Source organism: Squalius cephalus (assembly GCF_949319135.1).
Source record: "Squalius cephalus genome assembly, chromosome: 6".
In the NCBI taxonomy this organism is placed as follows: domain Eukaryota; kingdom Metazoa; phylum Chordata; class Actinopteri; order Cypriniformes; family Leuciscidae; genus Squalius; species Squalius cephalus.
In genome coordinates, this window is record NC_137127.1 from 15,960,383 (window position 1) to 15,982,380 (window position 21,998).

The 21,998-nt window shown below is 36.8% G+C and overlaps 1 protein-coding gene across 2 annotated transcripts in view; it reads right to left on the reverse strand.

Moving 5' to 3' along the window:
- Positions 1-4,535: 4,535 nt before the first annotated feature.
- sema3e (sema domain, immunoglobulin domain (Ig), short basic domain, secreted, (semaphorin) 3E) overlaps positions 4,536-21,998 on the reverse strand; it is a 45,090-nt gene continuing 27,627 nt past the window's right edge. For both annotated transcript variants that reach the window (XM_079874285.1, XM_079874284.1), the window contains exons 7-17: positions 18,083-18,225; positions 17,533-17,647; positions 15,555-15,624; positions 15,319-15,463; positions 14,313-14,535; positions 13,389-13,480; positions 13,263-13,304; positions 12,740-12,906; positions 10,515-10,582; positions 10,064-10,191; positions 4,536-8,408 (exon numbers count right to left, since the gene is read on the reverse strand). In XM_079874285.1, coding sequence (XP_079730411.1) covers positions 7,962-8,408; positions 10,064-10,191; positions 10,515-10,582; positions 12,740-12,906; positions 13,263-13,304; positions 13,389-13,480; positions 14,313-14,535; positions 15,319-15,463; positions 15,555-15,624; positions 17,533-17,647; positions 18,083-18,225 — 1,640 coding nt within the window. In that variant the 3' untranslated portion in view covers positions 4,536-7,961. The remainder of the gene's footprint in view (positions 8,409-10,063; positions 10,192-10,514; positions 10,583-12,739; positions 12,907-13,262; positions 13,305-13,388; positions 13,481-14,312; positions 14,536-15,318; positions 15,464-15,554; positions 15,625-17,532; positions 17,648-18,082; positions 18,226-21,998) is intronic.

Sequence of the window (21,998 nt, forward strand, 5' to 3'; positions counted from 1 at the left end):
TTGCAATCACATCATTCTCTAAAGGGCACAGCTGATTGGTTCCGGCTGTATCAGTAGTTTATGAGCTTGCTGCTCAACCTTCAATAGCTGGTCAGCATTTGCTATAGCAGTTGCAGTTTGCTTTCACAAACCCTCCACCTTCCCCAGCTCCACCTGTTTAGATCTGCTACGGGTAATTCATGCTATATTGTACAGCAGCAGCATGTCTTATTTGCTCACAGCAGTGGCATCAGATCTATTCCGGCAAAAAGTAATTATTGCTGTTAAATTCGTGAGAAACTGATTTGGGATTTATCCTGAACAAAGTTGCAATATTTGTCAAATCTGCTTTTTAATGGATGCTGGGAAAATCAGCCTGGGGTTTTAGATAACATGTTTGCTCAGCCTCCTTTAGCATCATTCTGAAGTCAGAGACAAGTGTTTATTTGAGAGCTGATGAACTTTGATAAAGAACAGTGGGACTAAGCCGTGCTCTGTGATGATATCAGCGCTGGAGCATCACATGAAAGCCTTTCAAAGGATTTAAGATGTCTGAGAGTGCCAGAGTAAAGCTGAAAGAGAATGTCAACAAAGATTACAAATAATTATTAGTACTTACAATGTGTTTGATGGATTATTGAAATGGTAACTCACCAGGTACAGTAATTGGATTTAGTTAAAACTTCAGTCAGCTCCCTTTAATGCATACATTAATAGTGTTTTACATTTATGGTTTTCTTTTTATCTGGATTAGTTCACCCAAACATATAAATTCAGTCATCATTTACTGACCTTTAAAATGCGTCACATCAAACTTCACTGGTTATTGAGAGCTAAAATAGAAGGCAATATTTTTTAGTGAGTAACCATTTTTATTGTAGGCCATTTGACTTCAAAAGACTTGCAATACAATGCTTTAGTTAAATGGGTTACTTTTATGGTGCCTTTTATGTTTACAAATCACAGTCATGAAAAAAACTAAACAATGTAAACTTTCTGCTAAACATCTCCGATTGGGTTCCGTAGAAGAAACAAAATCATACAGGTTTGGAACAACACGATGGTAAGTAAATAATGACTGAGTTTTATTTTTTTATGGTGGAATTATTTCTTTAATGTCAACATTAAAGGGATATTTCACCGTTGGAAAGATGAATGTGTATTTAGATTGGGTCATTTATGTAGTAGAAATGTGAAATTATTTTAGAAGTTGGTGCCTTTTAGACTGAGAAAAGCCAGAAAATGTATTTTTGGCTCATGTGGATGAAAGGCAATAACTCCCAGAATGCACTTGCTTTGCTGCCCTACAAGACCACTCCCAAGCCACACCTACCGGTTACAGAGGGCAGTATCGGAAGAAATGATACAACTATGCTACTAGTTGACTGAAAAGTCGCCGTTTTATCGTGAAATCCCACCCCCTATGGGCAGGTTGAAAACATGCAGAACTAGCTCCTACTACTGGCTGTAGTCTCTAGCCTCTGGTCAAAAAAGCCTCAGATCTTTCTTGCTCTATGAAGGTATGCCGTGCCAACTTTTCACGATACAATCAATTCCTTGTGTATAAAATCAAAGTATCTGAATATGCTGAAAAATATATAAAATTATAGAAGCAAGATGAATTGAAAACATAATTCACATTAAAGGACTTCATCGCTCTTCACAATTAAAGGTTTGGTGACTATGCTAAATGTTAGGAGGATAACTGTGTGTTAAAAAGAGATAAGACACCTCCACAAAACGCTGTTGCACTGTCAACGGAAGCCTTTCATCTACAAGCACACCACATTCACACACTTTTTCAGGAATCTTTTATAAAAAGAAGTCTGTGGGCGAGGTGAGTAAAGCTAAAGACAGGAAGCCGGCTGTGAGAGGTGTTCTTCTCATGAGACGAATGAGTTCAATAAAACTTGCTTTGAATGAATTTGAGCATACATTCCTGCTTATGAGTGTGTGACTAGTTTTCCTTTCAAGAGACTAAAATTAGCCTAAATCTACACCAACGGAATGAAAAGAACTGCTCAGTAAGAAAAGAAGAACTTACGTATCTTCAGGAAATGATTCATAGATAACTTTCAGCTTTGGCACCTCCTTTATATTTCCAAATTCTGGTACTGTTAAAAAGGCTCACCATAAGGTTCTGGCGATTCATTGAGTTAAAAGGAATGAAAAACATAATGACCACCAGTTTATATAAAAGTGCTACAACCAGGATATAATATTTTTTTTAAGTAGAGGCAAGGAAAAGGAGGGCCAAGGATCCAAGTGCAGCGTAGTTTGTTCAAAATACACAAAGATAACCCAAACAGGGAACGGGAACATAATCCAAACAGGGAACAAGAATGCAACAGCTTTACAAAATGTGCAAAGACAATGATTGACCAAGACTGACTAAAACGGAGCCGGCAGAGCATGGAGCCAGGGCGGAGCCGGCAGAGCGGGGAGCCAGAGTGGAGCCAGCAGAGCACGGGGACACCAGGGCAGAACGGATGGAGCAGGGAACCAAGGCGAAACTGACAGAACTGGAGACTCCTAAGGCGACTAGACGGAGCAGGGGACCATCAAGGCGGAGCAGACGGAGCCAAAGACCACACAGCGCAGCAGAAGACCTCCAAGACGGAGCAGACAGAGCTGAAGACCACCATGGTGGAGCAGAAAACCTCCAGGGTGGAGCAGAAGAAACCAAATACCACTGGGGATCAGGAGGCAATGGCGCAGCAGAGGCTTGGACGGCCTTCATATCCATGACAGAGTGGGCAGGGACGGCATCCATGGCCATGACAGAGCGGGCAGATGGCTCAGAGGGAGCTGTTGCAGACACCACCACCTCAGGATGCGCTGTGGCGGATGCTGCCGCCTCGAGAAAAGTGCCTGTGGCCCAAACACACAGAATAGCACTAACCATTACCGAAACCACCTTGGACAGTGGGATAACCTCCAGGACCACCGGACTAGGAAGAGCTGGACTTAGGACCACCAAACTTAGAAGCACTGGGACCACTGGCATGGTGGCCATGATGTCCAAAGACTATGGTGTGGCAGCCATAATAAGGATGTCAGGTGTGGTGGCCGTGAAGGTGGTGGCTGTGGTGGATACTGTGGGAGTGTTACGTTCTGTTCCCCCTCCACGACTCCCACAGTAAATGCAGAGCCACCCCGCTACAATATATGATGAATATATATTGCTTGTCAACTGGTGGATCGCGACCCAAGAAACAAAAACAATGTAATTTCTGATGAGAGGCTTTTATTTTGAAAAAAATTTATGAAAGCTGTTGACACTTCTGCCAGACACAGTTTAAGTAAAGAGTTCATGAGAAAAAATGTGTTGTCCTTATTCAGTATCTGGGGTCAGATGAGATGTTGTCAGGCTATTTGTCAGTGTCATTATTATAACGTTATTTTAATGTCTCTCACCTCAGAAACTTTCAGAACTTCCCTGTCATGTCAGCGGTTGTAATGTGCTCTTAGCATGCACTCTTCGATTTCATGCGCCAATAATCAGGATCAATGTCCATATGTTTTTAACTGTTCATGTTAGTATTGTGTATTTACCATGATAAGTATTGTTTCCATAACCCTTAAATTCCAGTTTATTTTCACTTTGTGTTATTTTGTATATTTTTAAATGAATGTGGTAGCTCATACCAATTATTATCAACAAAAACTAGTTTAAGACTGCTATGGCTTTTGAGTGTTGGAATACGGATTAGAATCGATGTCATTGAAAATGAACATGATGAGAACTCTATCTCGAAAACGCTCATGCAAACAAAGTATATTTCATTTTTTTTTACCTATTTTTTCGTTGTTTTGGATTAAAAAGTGGGATGCATTTTGAAGACTAGACCCTTACATTGAAATGTACGCTATGCTGTTGTTTCTTGGATTCGGCCGAACTGAACTGAACTGAACTGTTCATTTTGTTCATGTTTACAATACCAGTCCTTCTGCATTTAATTTAACCCTTTCCTCTCTTGTGTACTGATTGCAAAAACAAGTTCAGAACATGATTCCTTAATGTTTTAACTTTCAAATGATGCATAGTTTATGATAGTCAGTTAAATATTTGTTATAAAACAAAGGAAAAAAAAAAAAAGTAATAACAGTATAGACACGCCCCAACGGCCCGCCCAAGGGCCAATACTAGTTAACAGGTTAATAGCCTTTCCTTATACTGTTTATTCTTCAGCATTAGTCATATTCTTGCAATTGATGTGTATGTTAGGTAAAGTGAGACAGTACTTTCATTTAGATTACAAAACTAATAAAACATATCAAATTTACTAAAACTAAAAAATAAGAATAAAATAATACTAAATAAATACAAATAAAAACTCCAACACACATGAATGGAACTTCCTGGAAAAGAAAGACAAGCCCTCTTTAAAATAACTCCTTTTTGTGTTCTACAAAAGAAAGAAAGTCATGAGGGTGAGTAAATAAGATAAATTTCATGTTGGGTGACTCATGCTTTAAATGGATGGCACATTTTCTCATTTTTCTGTCAAATATTTTAGACCCTGGTTAGATATAGAAGAACTTAAAGAAAACAGAATGAAATGGTTTAGCACAGACTGATACACATCAGTCTCAATGATTTCAATATAATAAAACACAGAATTTGAACATGAGAAAAAGGTTCCTGTACTCTGTGTTAGGTTGAAATGTTTTAAATGTGAGAAAAATTAAGGACTGAGGAAGCAATCTCATTGTAATGAATCAGCACGGGGTCTGCCGCATGCTTATGGTGAGGCATTATCAGTGATACACTCGGCTGACTCTCTCACTCATAAATGAAATACATTATTTCCATTGCAGACAGGCATACATATTGCTAATTAGGAGGCCCATCTGAAATAAGCAGAGATGAGAAGAAAGCAGGAGAACTGCTGTGGTGGAAAGCGACAAGGCTGAAGACAGTCTGGTGAACCCGACTCTGAATATTAATACTGCATGTGATGGACCTCAATGAACACAAACTGCATCCATCCATCATGTCAAAAACATGGTTCTTCCCATCATACCCTTAGTTCCAAAGCTGAGTTTGAGCAAGACATACAGGATATACTTTGTATCAAACAAGAAAATGTGTATAATTTAATTTACATAATACATACAAAGTTCTGTCATGAAACTCTAGATTGTGCAGACTGATAGGTAACTCAATTTGTTAGCGATCACATTGGTATCTACATAGCGCAGCTGACTGGTTGCTAGTGTATCAGCAGCCAATGAGCTTGCTGCTCAACATTCAAATATGTGGCATTGTTTGCTGATAGCAGTCTGCAGCGCACTTTCAGAAACCCTCCTTCTTCCCCAGCTCCACCTGTATAGATCTTCTACAGGGGTTATTTCATGGATCCTATATGTGCAGAAGCAGCATGTCTTACTTGCTCACAGCAATGTCTGAGAATGTATTGGCAGTAGCAAGTTTCTATACTTGCTCTGCAGCAGCAACGTAGCAGATCTATTCCACCAAGACCAAATACATTAACATTGCCATATCCATTACCATGCCAATCTCTCAAAGACATTGCCTTGTCATGTCATGTCACTGTCTTGTCATGACAGAAATACACTACTATTCAAAAGTTTGGGGTCAAGATTGGTGGAAAGAAATTAATTGTATTCAGCAAAGTGACAGTAAAAACCTTCATAATGTTACAAAAGTTTTCGATTTAAAAGAATGCTGTTCTTTTGACGACTTTTCAGAAGAAGAAACTGGAAAAAAATACACAGAAATATTGAGCAGCACAATAATATGGAATGTTTTTTGATGTTTCAAATCAACATAGTACAATGATTTCTGAAGGATCATGCAACACTCTAGACTGGAGTAATTCAGCTTTGCCGTCACAGGAATTAATTACATTTTAAAATATATAAAAATAGAAAATTACAGTTCTTACTGTATTTTTCAACAAATAAGTCATCAAATAAGACTTATTTCAAAAACATAAAAAATTCTTACTGACCCCAAACTTTTGAACAGTAGTGTATACCATACTGCAGTGTGAGTACTAAGAAGGTCAATGATACCTGGAGAAAATTGTCCATTGGTATTCCCATTCATCTCAACAGCAGCAGGTCAGTGGTGTAGTTACAGGGTTAACAGTGCCATGCTAACCAGCTATACCTCAACCCCGTGAGGATTTAGGATATTTATTACACAACACATAGCAATTAAAATATTTTACATACTTTGAAACATCACAATACACAGCAAAACAGTTGACCTCATTGGAATAATCATGATAATTTGGTTCAAACTTAGCAGTTCACAGCAAAAATATTGTTGCATGTCTTAAAATACTAACTAAAAAGGAAGATGATGGGATTTTTTTTTTATGCTGAAGGGGTGATCACTAGAAATGCATTATGATTAATGATATAAAAACCTAAAATTGGAATGCAGTAATACATGTCCAGTTAAAACTAGAAGAACATCTTAAACCACTAGAAAAAAAACTACCAAATCTTACTCCAACTAGAATAATTTATAAAATAATGAAAATACATATAAATATACTCAGTATGTGCGCAAGGTTGACACTCGTGTTGAATCAACTGTTGAATTTAGATTGTCAACAGTGGAAAAGTCATTGCATGAAATCTTCATAGGAAATCTCACATTGTTGACCAGAGGTCAACTGGTCTCCGACATTTGTCATTGTTCAGAGCAGTCCAAGAGGAAATGTCATTTGTCAGATCCTGAAAGGGTCTTTCAACCCCTTGTCCTTTAACGGCCCAGTCAGTCAGGTAGCATTGCATGTTCCCATAGAAGCAACCTTGGTATTTTCTTTGAAACTGAAATGTTACACAAGAGCCCTGTACAAATATTCAAATCAATTACACATTATCTTCCTCTTTCTATTTAAAAAGGTACACCAAGTAATTACATGGCTATGTTTGGAATAGCATGCTACCATACTACTCTTACTACTTCTGTACTATGCATGCAGTATGTATCTTTGACTCATTTTCTGTATGCTTGTAAAAGCCAGATGACCATTACAATTTCTAAAATGTGTACTATATAGCACTTTAAAAAACTCTATTTCCCATACTACAATACTTCAATACTTTTTGTTTTCAGTGTCACAAATAATTTTTTTTTTTAATTCTTATTAGTTATTGTTTTAATAATGATTTGACCAAACCGTCAACTGATATTAACATTAAACTGAAATAAAAATGTAAGCAAATATTTAATTTCCAATAACAGGCTGTCATTCACTGAATTTAAACAAAGAAATACACTACCGTTTAAAAGTTTAGGGTTGATAAGATTTTTGTTGATGTTTTTTTTTTCTTTTTAACAGAAGTCTCTTATGCTCACCAAGGCTGCATTTACTTGATCAAAAATTCAATAAAACCTGTGAAATATTATTACAATTTAAAATAACAGTTCCTTAAGAAATCCTTCTAATATGCTGATTTGGTGCTCAATTAACATTTCTTTTTTTCAAGGATTCTTTGATGAATAGAAAGTCCAAAAGAACAGCATTATTTTGAAATATATCTATAGAAATCTTTTGTAACTGTAAAATACTTTGTCACTTTTTGATCATTTTAATGGTTCAATGCTGAAAATAATGCTGAAAATACATTCTTAAATAAATAATTTAAAAAATACTGACCCCCAAACTTTTGCACAGCAGTGTAAATCAGGGAAAAAAAGTAATGAGACAGCAATGTAGCATTCAAAAGTAATACATAATGTAAGTGTTATACCTTAGCTTGCTCGCATCCATGAAGTATGAGAAAATTACTTAGTGTACCTTTAACTCTCTGGCATATTGACTGTAGAGTAATGGTTTTCAGATAGAATGACGCAACAGTAAGACTCTAAAGAAATGTTTTAAATGTCATTCATTCTTTTTTTATAATAATAATAATAATAATAATAATAAATGTCTAGATTTGATCATCTGCGCTAAGCATGCGTTTAAATGGTTTGGTGTCTCATCTAACAGTCTTTACTGTATGTGTCGAGGTGCCCGTGCTCTCGCCCGCTGCTCCGCCCCAGGTGTGTACCGCCATTTGGGTGCCATTCCCTTCAGTTTCTTCCTCTTCCTGTCGGATACGCACCACACCTTCTCACAGTACTGCTCCACCTGCTGGAAGTTGCTGTAGCCGATCAGCTGCATGAAATCCTTGTACCAGTGCTTTGAGGAGGCAGAGGGTAGGCTGGGAAAAGGGCAGGGCGGAGGTTTGTGCAGAGAATCGCCTTCCTCCTCCTCCTCTCCTTTATGCAATAGACCCTCAACTTTGCTCTCATCCAGCACCTCCAAAGTGACACGAACCACCGTCTGGACGAAGCCGTGCTCCGTGGACTGGCACACATAGATTCCTGCGTCTCCCTTCGCTATTTTAAGGAGCAACAAGCCATGGGGGGTGTGAATCACACGATCATCACCTTTCACCTGAGAAAAGGAGGGAGAAAGACACTAGTATAAAGGACACTATCGACGCATATTTTGGTGGTTAGTCACCAGTTAAAAGTGAGTTGATGTGCAGTTGCTAGGGTGTTCTGGCTGGTTGCTAGGATGTTTTGGATGGGCCGACATCCAAATCTTGGATAAAGCTCTGATGCTTTTATGCTTTTTCAAACATTACATTTCAAGCAGAGTGTAATATAGCGAATTGTGAACGTAAAACCTCAGCAAAGTTTTAAAGATCAAAGTGCACGACAAATATATTTATTGTCTCTTAAAAGAAAGAATCGATTCTGGACTGCTGAATAGAGTCATCAGCAATTTCAGCCTCACCTTCTGCACAAACCTATGTAACAATGTAACAAATTGGCATAATGCCATATGGTCTTCATTGGCTGCCAGTGAACAATGCCTATTTGACCCACACTCAAACACTGTAGTTGTAGCTGAGGCCTGCCTGGTTAAGTTTGGTTTGTGTTGTCGACATGTTGAGAAGATGGATGTTCAAAATGTTCAAAAGGATGAGGACTCGCGCTGGAATTGATAAAAACCGACGCCATTGTTGCTGTTTGTATCACTGTGTATCAAGCGCTGAGGAAGCCTGCGGAGCTGAAATTCAGATTTATTCAGGTAATAGGAGTTTTGTTTCTGACACGCACTGTAAGCGGCAGACCAACGAACTGGGCCGTCTGACCAATCAGAACAGAGTAGGTTGGCGGAAAAGAGGGTTTTAGAGACTGAATCTTCGAATTAACCGTTTTCAGACTCTTTAAGTTCAGAAATGAGGTTATGTGCAATGTATATTATGAGAAAAATAAAGTGTTTTTGACCTTGAATTCATGTAACCCTATTGCGGGAGATCGCCAAAACAAAATTAGGAGCCATTAAATATAGCTTAATAGAGGCACTTTATTGCAAGACTATATGATTTTCCCCCCTGATTTATCATTTGCCCAGCAGAAATCATAAGTCTGATTGGTTTGAAGAGTAGCAATACACTTCTCCTCAACCCACATGATTTGAGGTATAATCATTAACAAAATATAACACTTTCAGTTGTCTGTTCTAATGCGTGAGAGCAATAGTAATAGTGATGCTCACTTTAGCTAATACTAATACATGTGCCATTATTGAAAGTCTAATTTACCTTGTTTCTGCAGAGAGATGTCTAAGCAGAGAGATGGTCGGTGACATAGCCAATGTCATTATTCTTTTCCATTTAAGATGAATCACTGGAGGCTATATTACCCAGCCTCCCTGTGGTCAGAATGGTACAATGAAGCTTTAATCTATATTTAACAGCCATCTCTCACCAGGGGTTCAGGCCATTCCTTGTGATGAAATAATTTCTGAGCCTGACCATATGAGCTCTACTTCAACATCATCCAAGTAAACTCGGCATGTTTAAATGTAGGCTGCATGTGTGAAGAAAAATCTGAATTATTGCATTCAGAAGTTGTTTACTTTTGGTGACAGATGTGTATGCTAATATTTGTTTGTAATTTGAATAAATAAATTATTTAGATTTATCTTTTAGGGGTAGGGATTGTGATAGTATTATGTCATGTTAATATAATATATTGGGTTTTATTTAAGAATAATACAAGTCTATAGTATGTCCTCTTGTAGATGTGTGTTTGTACCTCCTCCATGTCCACGCCATGTTGAATGTACCACATTACAGACGCCTGCAGTGATCGTGGTCTGCATTCCAGTAGGGTACTGTTGTTCTCCACACCGTATACCAGCTTTTCTGAGATGCTTTGTTCTTCTGTAACACACACACCCACATACTGAACAGCCTATTCCAATAAATTCATTATATGAAGATCTTTTCACCACATGTCTATTCAACATCTTTCAACTCAAATTCTTGAGATTTCTCTGTAAACAATGGAAGCCTGTTTCTGTCACAGAATAATAAAAAAAGAAGGTAATTGTGTAAAAACACCATCTGTGCATTAAGAGTCAGAGACTCTCATCAACTGTACTGTGACCTCTTCAACTTCCACAGATCTCATCCGCCTCATTTTTCCTTATAAAGCTCCTAAGACTCTAATACCCTCCATTGATCAGGCTATGGCCAGAACATACCACTTAGCTGAAGCCCATTGCACTGCTGAACTGCGTTGCCATGGCGGACGTCTTGACGTCTGAAGCGCCTAAAGAATGAAAGAGAAAAATGAGACATTGACATAACCCAGACACAGCCAGTCTGTCTGCCTGCAATTGTCATAATATCATCCTACCGCCCAAGGTTTGTAACAGCACAGGGAGGTGACAGAAATTCAATCACACTCGCTCCGGTTTTTGTCTGGAACTCTGTGAGTAATGACTCTGACAGGCATTTGGTGCTGATTGTGTGCGACTTGTCTGGCTTTGCATACAAAGTGAGCGTGTGATGGGTATTAATATGGGCGATAGGTGTTAGCATCAATCGCTAACAAGCTCAAACTGATGACCAAACTGAGACAGCTGACAGGCTTTTGAATCGGGATTAAGCAAACCCTCCCACTCACCCTTTGCTCCGATATGCTCGACACACAAGCGCACACACACGCTTCCCTGCGGCTGAGTGAAACATCAAAAGAGCTCTCATAAAAACACACACTCTGTGAGTTCACTAATGGAAACACTGGGCTGGAACCAGAAATAAGATTTTGGTGTAGGCCTACATACATACATATTCTCACACACTAATACTGTAGAACTTAATCAAGAAATGCATTAATATCCAAATTTTGCAATGCAAAGTTCATGGAAATAAAACACAATCTCTTTTCTAAATGTCAAGGCATCTCATGTCTTTAACCTTTTCTTATTATAAAAGCAATCTACAGTCTCCATACTTACAGTGTGCATTACCAGTCCGAGCCTGATATTTACAGAGCATTTTTATATATATATGCTCCAAATATCAGCCCTGCCAAATGTGTCAGAGTTATTTGAGCGTGTTTAAGGCTAAGAGATTAAATGTTAAGAAGCACAAGATGTAATGACTCCTGCTACAAGAGGTTTAAAGGAAAAGACTGTCACCCTTAAAAAAAACACTAATGTCTGTCTACATACACCTAAACAATTCAGAACACATTAGTCATTTATACAATTACTGTATAAAATAACATGTACATATTATTATAAATATTAAGAAGCAAATAAATTAGCTCATGGGGAAATTAAATAATAATAATAATTTGAATTCAATGGAACCAAAAAGTATTTGAACACTTAAAAATGTCTGAATGTCATGTAATGCAATGACAAAATATCAAACCAAGCAGTATTTATTTTAAAGGTGAAAACACTTAAAAAAAAAACAAGACAAAATATTAGGTTTCAGATAATAATAAAAGATATACTGTTAAAAATGAGGTAATGCATTTGAACATTTTCCATTCATTTTGCACAGCCAGAAAATGTCCATAGTTAATGTGATGTACAATTGGGTGAATTTGAGGAGAACTGGCTCTATCCACTAACAATGATTTTTAAACCGGTTGGTTAAAAGTCATTGCTAAATATGTCTCAGAAAAGTGAATTTAGTTCTGGGAAAAGTTCTAGAATAATTTTTGGTTTAGATGTAATGAAATTGAGAGATTTAAGCGTGACTTAATTAATTTTACATTATATTTATGTTTTTATATTATTCCATTACATTTGCATAGGCTAATAGTTAATTCCACCATGAACAACATTAGGTTCAATCATTAAAACTCATTAAAACTTTTCAAAAATATATATATTAATGTCTAAATGTCATTGTATTACTAACACAAAATGGCACAAACACTTTTCAAGAAACGTTTCACAAAATAGTTGTGTTAGGTTTCCAATAATAAAAGATATACTGTTCAAAATGGGGTATTTGTACACTTCCTGGCTGTGCATAGTTAATATGATGGACAACTGGGTGAACTTGAGAACTAGCACCATATATCCATTAACAATGACTTTTGAGACCAGTTGGTTAAGTCACTGCAAATAATGGCTCAGAAAAGTGAATTTAGTTCTGAGAAAAGTTCTAGTGTCATTTTTGGTCTCAGATTTTTAATATCTATCAGTTTTGAGGGCAACATAAATAAATATATATACATACTTTTTAAGGCCATTCTATGTGCCTGCTTGGTTTATTTCACATCCTACCTAAATATCTTAGGGAGTTTTTCCTTACCTCAGGCTGTTCACCTTGGGGTATTAAGCCTTTATTTTCTGTAAAGCAGCTTTGGAACAATACGTACTGTGAAAAGTGCTATACTAACAAATCTGACTTGACTAAATATAAGCTATGCAATTTTCTATACATCTGACTGAAATGGTACCTTTTGGTATACAGGCCAGCGGGGTAGTAGCGGGAACATGTGAACCCGTCCCAGGCACAGTAGGGGTCTCTGGCCAGACAGCAGTCTGCGCAGGCGGATCCGTAAAGCCCACACTGGTGCACACGAATCTGTGTTACACCCAGCTCAGAGCCCACGTACAGCTGTTGCTATGGAGATACAAACACACTGCTGTCAACAGCTTTGTTACGTGTGATGAAAGCCATTATGTCCAAATCACCACATTAGCATAATGATGAAGATCAAATCATTCTACTGAAGTGGGCATCATTTGTGTGTATTCTAAATAATTTAATATATTACAGTAACAATAACAAACACCAAAAGAAGCTCATATTTGATCGTAATTATTGTCAGCATTATAATTAACTACAAAGCATCTGTTCTGTAATGAATGTTGAATTTGCTACAGGTATCAAGACTGTAATGGTGATCAGTCATGCATGAAAAGTTTACTCAATACCACCATCTCCAGGTGGAAAACTACAGTGTCTGTGAGTCTTACCCTTTTGGTAGAGACAAGGATCTCTGTAATAGGAACAGGGACCTAGAATGAGAAAAAGCCTTTAGTGTGAAGATTGTTTCAAAGAGAAATTAAATGGTTTTAAGACAAAAAATGACTTTTGATTACCTTGAAAACCTGCAATTCCTCCAGAAGAACCTCTTCAACTGTGCCGGCTTCTTTGTTGTAGATTGTGATCATTTTTAATACCACAGATTTATCTGAGTTCAAGAGAGAAAGAGAACTTGAATTATTTACTGAAAAAATACATTTTATGTAATATTTTTATATTATTGCTCTATAATAAGCCCTGGATATGTTCAGAGACATTTGTGTAATGTTTTTAGTCTCTTATGCTCATCAAGGCTGCATTTCTTTTATCAGAAACACAGTAAAATTAATATTGTAAACTATTGCTATTTCAAACAACTGTTTTCTATTGAAATATTCATTTAAAATGTAATTTATTTCTGTGATGGCAAAGCTGAATTTTCAGCATCATTACTCCAGTCTTCAGTGTCACATGATCCTTCAGAAATCATTCTAATATGCTGATTTGCTGCTCAAGAAACATTTTTGATGATTATCAATGTTGAAAAAGTTCTAGATCCATTTTTTCAGGATTTTTTCATGAATAGAAAGTACAAAAGAACAGCATTTATTTGAAATGAAAATCTTTAGTAACATTAAAAAAAAAAAAAAACTTTTGATTAATCTAATGCAGAATTACTTGCTGAATTCAAGGCAATCATTTCTTTAACATAAACAAATCTGACCACAAACTTTTGAATTGTAGTGTACATCTGCTAAAAAAATAATTGTCAACTTCTTAGCAATACATAACATATAGTTGGCCTTAAATACACAAAACACCAATTTTGATTTCTGGGGGTTTGTAGACTAGAGATCAAGGTAAGTAAAGGTATACTGTGATGTTCCTCTAAAAAGCAAGCAAATATTTAGTATGACACAAGCAACAGTCATTGCATAAAGTCTTTATGATAGTGCAGGTCTAGGAGTACAATATAAAAAAAAGGTACTAAAATTGAGTACCAGTCCCAATGAAGAGAACATTGTAGTGTCCATCCTCAGCTTCCACCCGGTCCACCGCCAGCTGTGTGAGTTTACGTCCTCCTTCGGTGTCCAGCAGAATGGGCCGCCTGTGAACGGGCTGCACTGCCTGGAACATGAGGGGATGGGAACGTGCAAAACGAAGAACCTCGTCCGGGTATGCCTTAGAACTGGAGAACTGGCCTCCATTTATCTTACTGGCACACTGCGAGACACAAAAAGGCTGTGAATATGAATATGCTCATAAACAAAGTTCGCCAAGTCACGAACGCCATTTGGGTCTTTCATTTTGTTTCTCCTGATTTGAGAATAGCTGCCCTGCTTCTCACAGCTATAACCTTTTAGAACAAGAGACTAATCAGAAACCCTGCAGTGCATGACTCAAACCACTAAATTGCCTTTTAAAAGGTCAGCTGTCTGAGACATACTTTTTTCCCCATATGCTTTTTCCAAAAATACCTGTGCATGGAAAGAAATGAGACTAATTTTGAGATGTGAACAATGGAAAAACCCTGATCCTTCAATATGAGACAAGACATAATACACCAGAGAAAATGCCTGTGAATTACAGGCCATTATTGCAACTATTGGAAACCAATCTGACTCTTTTATCTTGCTAGAGATAAATAGCCAGAGAAGGACATTAATCAGCACGTATCAGATATAATTATAATTCAGACCACGGCAATGCTGCAAGTACTCGGTTTCAGGCATTAACGTTAAAGAATTGGCATGACACGCTTGAGGAGAACAGTGATGTGCACAGTCATGCTGAAAATAGACTTATCTGCCATGAGAGATTCTGTGTGTCTGAAGAAATAAGATCCAAAATTCAACATTCACTCAAGTGGGCTGCCAAACGGCAGCACGTGTCAGTGGTGTAAACGCAACACATCGTGACATTTTGTACATGGGGATTTCTGATATAACAAAAAGATTATGACACAAAGTGACTGATGGACCCAATATACAAGCTAATAAAACTCACCGATCCAGGTCGCGGGTAGGGGACACTGCCATCATACACCTTCCAGTGGTGGTCAGACCGTTCCCGGTGTGCAAAAGGCCCATTAAATACTGCACGGATGTCTTCCATGTTATACATGCACACTGCGTATCCTTTAAACACAGCACTGAGGGAAAAAAACAGATGCAGATGAGTGTCCAGACTGCTGTTCGTTCAAATAAACAGAACATAAGAATGATACATGTGACCTCACCCACCTGGTGGTGCTGAAAAGACCGAAGATCTCTGGATTTTTCTCATCTCTCTTCCGCAGCACAAACACATCCTCTAAAACAACACATAAAAATGCACATAAAGATGTAAGTATATTTCTTTCTGCACAACAATAATTAAATGAAAATGAAGTGACGTTTCACTCATAGTTACCGCAGGCAGAAAACAAAAGAATAGGAATTATCATCAGCAAAACTGACTCAGCGATTTACTGCAGAACAAGCACTGAACGCAATCAGATATTAGTGTCACTGTCACTTGATTGTGGATCTGGTGAAGAAGCTGTCAGCGATCAAAATATTGATTTTGAAGAGGTTGAAAATTATAGTTTGGAAAATATTTTTGAGGTGGCGAATATGAGCCATATGCTGAATGTACTGGGAAATGGGCTCTGATGATGACAGTGATGATGGTATAAAACATCTGCTCAAACTAAACCCTTCCGAGCTCCAAAAGGTAACAAAATATGCTTTATTTTATTCTTCTGTAATTGTTACTTTAATATCAGGAGAATTTTATATTATCGCGACAGGTAGAGATTCATAGGTCCGGGTAACTAAAGACCAGAATATGCAATAATGATTGGCGAAACAATCATGCATTTAAGGGTTAATATATTTCAATCATTTAAAAACGCATTCATAGTTCACGGTTCTCTGATGTTTTATAAGCATTGAACAAACTTAATTATAATATATGCTAAAACAATAAATAATCCAACAATACAAATAAAAGGCACGGTGTGGATGAAAAAAAAAAGATGATTAGAGAATTTACACTTATGTATGTGGAGCTAAAATTAATTGAAGATTAATAATATAAAGCTGCTTTCCTGTTTCTTTACACTTATTATCAAACCCAATCAGCACATCTTTCATTATTAAATAATAAACATAAGGAAAACTTGTACTTTACATCTCTGATGATCTTTGGAACAGAATAGTGATTAATAGGATGTCAGTGAAGAAACAAATGAGCTATAATCTGAAAGTCAAAGCGATCATCAGCGACATCCTTCTTAAGATTATAAAGTTGGGTGATAGTTAAGCAACACAGCTGGTGAAACAGATTTGAATTTTCACAGCTGGCTTAAACTCAGTGTGATAAATACTGTGAAGAAATGGAGATCTATTGCAAATTCATCCGGGTGGACAGATGGATACTTGATGAAATCTCTAGCAAAAGGCAAAATGTGAAAACGCAAAAAACTGATTTATCAGCAGTTTTGCTCTAAGGCATCTGATGAATAGAATCACTGAGCTGGAAGAAACAGCTCATCACTGAAGCTAAAACTGCAGTTCTTTTTTTATCTCTTCTTTCAGTGATATTGTGCCTATTTTGTTCAAGCGGCTCATCTCGATGTATCAGGAGTCGATGCTTTACAGATAGGCTACTGCTCAGAGCATACCAAGACAAGAGCTAAATAAAAAGTTGCATTCTATCTTTACTTATATTCAAGATGAGGGTATTGTGTCCCAAATATGTCAAAGTTAACTGGTGACATACTGTATCCGGTTGATTTTAAGTAAGTATATATGCAAGCTTTATGAGCATTACAAACTATTTATTGTACTACAGAATAAGACAGGTTTGAGAAATTCTCCTTTTTCGGCTGTATAAATACACTAAGGAATGCAAAGACAAAGTTGTTAAATGCATTCGATTTTTAATCTACTTAGCTTAAACGGTAAATTATATATTCAAATGCTTACATCAAAAACACAATTTTAGTGTGTCCTAGCATTGGCATGCCAGTGTAATATTTTCTTTGCATCATACACAATCTACAAAGTTTTCGTGTGGAGTGAAAGTGAACAAAATAGGTATCATCCCATATCAGGCATATGTTTAGAATTACTGGCCAAAATTCCATGATGAGGTACAAGGTGAATACATCCATGTTTTAAGACAGGCATGAAAAAGACCACCAGAGAGGAAGACAGAAAGTAGAACGTCCCCTACCGAGCTCATCAAAGTGTGTGTCAATGCCGTTGGGTCCAGCCACTGAGCAGATCAAACGAGTCTTCAGGAAAGAGCTCCATCTGTTTACCAGCATTCTCTGACCACCCTGGTCATTCTGATGATAAAAAAAGACACTTTATTTCACCTGACCTGTAGGTGGTGCTATCTTGCAGCACAACATTTTGACAAAGACTAAAGTAAATGGTCAATGCTTGGTTGGATAGCTTCAGAAATGTATGTCGCCGAAAAAATATTGCCCCATTATAGTAGTAAAAAGCATCTTTCTCCACTGACGGCCATTCAAAAAAGTATTTTTATTAAAATATTTGCAAGCAATTTATTACGTAATAATGTTTTGCCAGAGAAAGCTGCTTCTATTTTCCCTCTCTGTTGTATTTGATGTCATGAGTAAAGGGAGTCTGGCCAGGGGCTATTGAGAATGATAAAAAGAAAGCTTTATGTAACTATTATAGGTTACAATTTTGAATGCTGAACAAGCTTGATTGAAAGAGATAAGCAAGCATGTTTTTTTGGCATCCACGTGCCGTACCGCACAGACTCTGCCCACTCTGGTGTATACGGCTTTGTTTCCACCCTCCATGTTGGCCACTCGTTCCGTGAAGAAGTAGTAGACCTTATCGTCAGCAGGATCATCATTGTCAGGGATCACTGCTGAACCCACAAACTTGGGCTCTATGGGAGAGAAAAAAACAAGTACAAAAGAATAGAATTACATAGAAACATACACTACCATTCAAAAGTTTGGAATATCTTTTTAATGTTTTTGTAAGAAGTCAGTTATTTAAATCAAAAATACAGTAAAAACAGAAAAGTATAAATTGTAAAAATATTTCACAATATTACGATTGCAAGATATCCAAAAATGTCATTTATTCCTGTGATGCAAAGGTTAATTTTTCCAGCATCATTACTTTAGTCTTCAGTGTCACATGATCCTTCAGAAATCAGTCTAATATGCTGATTTGCTGCTCAAGAAATATTTATTATTATTACATGTGAAAGCAGTAGTGCTAATAATTGCTAATGAAGGATCATGTGGCCCTGAAGACTGGAGTAATGATGCTAAAAATTCAGCTTTGACATCAGGAACAAATTATATTTTACAAGAGAAAACAGTAACTTTAAATTGTTATGATAGTTCACAATGTTACTGTATTTTTGCTCTAAACAAATTCAATTTGTTTGTCCTTTATATTCCAATATGAATAAATCCACTATCTTATTATGCAGTGTGATCTGCATGTCGGGCCGCTACAGCATTGTGCAGCGGCTGTGAGTGGGATTAGATCTTCAGCGCTCCGTGAGTCAGAAGCGAGAACACTTAACACCAGTTAACACCATTCAAAACATGAACAGACCTCAACCTCAGACTATCGGGTGCACACAGGAAACATAAAAGTCTCCATGGTTTTGTGCTCTATGCTCTGCTTTAAGCATTTGTACGTTATCAAGCAGATGACCTCAAGATGTGATAGTATTTGACCAGGTTTTATTATGTCTGAATGGATGTGAATAGGTCTCACAGAGATGGATGGTATATGTCAAACACCTCGCTCTCTCTGTATGATTAATGCATCACAGCAGGGGTCTGAATCACATGTGAGAAGTGTGAGACGATACTGTATTCTTAGCACAGACTCATCATCTGCCTAAGAATGCACAATCTTCAGAATGAATACTAGCATACTTATTTTTGCATACTGTGCAAACATAGTATGTGAAACAGAATAGTATGCAATGATATGTTTCATATAGCATTACTACATTGCATGTCCAATTCAATAAGTAGCATCCAGTTATTATATTGAATATTTTGCATTATATCAAATATTTTGAAAATAAAATTCATGAATCATCCAATTAGAATTTAAAAGACGAAACTATCTGTACTTAAATGCACATTCTGGAAATTGTTGAAGATCAAGCATGTATTCCATCTATGCAGAACAGTTGGATTTGTGCACATTATAGCAAACATAGTAGTAGTAGCAGTATTGTAGCACACCATTCTGAATCTATCTTTTGGCATGGAGCTGATGTGCTAACTGCACCCACGACGAGGGCACAAGCTTTGCTACAGTGATACGCATGGTGAAAGCATCACTTTCATTGGGCTCAGTCGTAGCGATCTGGGCTGAAGGCCAGAGCTCCCGTATGGCTGCAGGAGGAGATATACAGCGAAGAGAAACATTAAACCAGCTCACAGCAGGATGCCACAGGCCCATCTAAACCACACACAGGGCAGCATGTGCATCACTCTTAAATCTTTTTGTATCCAGCAGCTATAAATTATTTTCCATTGTTGGCAGTAAAAAAAATTGTTCTTCGTTTAAAAAAACAAATTCCCAACAAATATTAATTAACTTAACAGTTTTATAATAAATAAATGCATTGCCAGTTCATATAGCTTTAATATAGTTTATTTTTGTTGTGAAATTTGTAGTAAATACAATAAATACAAATAAAATTAATAGTGCTGTCAAATCGATTAATCACAATTAATCGAGTCTAACATAAAAGTTTGTGTTTATATAATGGTTTTGTGTATACGTATATTATATATTATATTATATATATATATTTTATATATAAAATATATATATATATATATATATATATATATATATATATATATATACTGTATACTTATTTATATATATATATATATATATATATATATATATATATATATACGTATACACAAAACCATTATATAAACACAAACTTTTATGTTTATATATATATATATATATATATATATATATATATATATATATATATATATATATATATATATATATATATATATATAAAAAAAGCCCCAACCACAAAGATTGGTCATATTTCGTCTGGGACAGTCCAAAATCCGGGCATAAAAGGATGAAAACCCCTGGTGTACGTAACTATTAAAGGCACAGTATGTTATTTTTGCCACTAGCAGTCGCATATTCAAAACAATAACAAAGGCATAGCTTGATGACGCTGTGAAGGAGCGTGAAAAGATGGGAGTTGATGTCTTCACCTACAGTCCCGATGGAAATCAATCCAATGGGATTCACAAAAAATACTCTCACAAAAAATGACACTGCCATTTACTTTCGTAGGTTCTCTCCATCTAGGAAATGCCATACCGAAACTGATCCTTATTTTATTCCTCCTCTTGTCCCAAGACTCCCAACCTCTAATTGGGCCATTTGATTCACCCATATGTTTACGCTTCTTGGAGTTATCTTGGTGACAGAACTTGCTGCAAACAGTAATGAATAATTGTGGTCCATGACAGCTGTGCGAAACAACGTACTAGACTCTACAATTACTACTTCCGCATTTTTTCATGAGACTCACTGTGTTGCTATGGTTTACACGGACATGACATTTACATTTATTCATTTAGCAGACGCTTTTATCCAAAGTGACTTACAAATGAGAACAACAGAATCAGTTAAACTAACAATAGGACAACAATATGCAAGTGCTATGACCCTTCCCAGTTTAATCTAATGCAGTACACACGCGACAACACCATTGACAGGTGACATTATGCTGGTTAAAACTGCTAATTTCTCAGGATTTAAACATTGTTGGAAACATTTGGGATAATGTAGCCTAAGTGAACAAAATATATAACACTGACCTAGTGGTTTTTGTATTTTAATGGAAAAATCTTACATATTGTGCCTTTTGCAGTTAAAGATACAATTATGTATAATTTTTGTATTAAAATATCCAAAGATTACTTGCACAGTGTTATATATTTATTTCAATTGTGTACTTACATTATGCTAAAAGTTTCCAAGAATTTGTAAATTCAGAGAAATTCACATTTTTAAATGGTGCCCGTCCCTTATCACTTGTCGCCTGTCAGTGACGGAATATCCGCGTTATCCCCGGTTTCCGCTTGATCTGCCATAGTAACCATGGCGACAGACGTGGACAACTGCACACTTGTTAGCGGCACACTGTTGTTGTTTCGTTCAAACATTATGGACCATGGAAAGCAGACTTTGGGACAAAAGGAGAACTAAAACGAGGATCAATGTCGACGTGGCGTTTGAGAGAAGCCGAGAGCTTCGCGACAAACTTCGACTTGACAGAGCTTCACGACTTGACACCGCTCTTGCATGTACTTTATTGGACAGGTGAGCAAATGTAAATAAAACAAATCAATGTTATATAGCTCAACATGATGAAATGTTAGAATATGATCAGTAAGTCATTCTAATGTTGATCTAGCTTACTGCTAGTCTCATACAGCCAACAAACTAACACATAGAATAACATTATAACTTTCAACACACTCAAACGCAGTTTAGTATGATAGTGTGTAGACCAAGTGTAACAGTGCTGTGTTTACTTCACAATTTTAATTTGTTAAATAAACTGACCTGTGTGAGTAGGAATTCAGCACTTGCGGGTAGTTCGATCGGTAGACAGAATAAAATGTC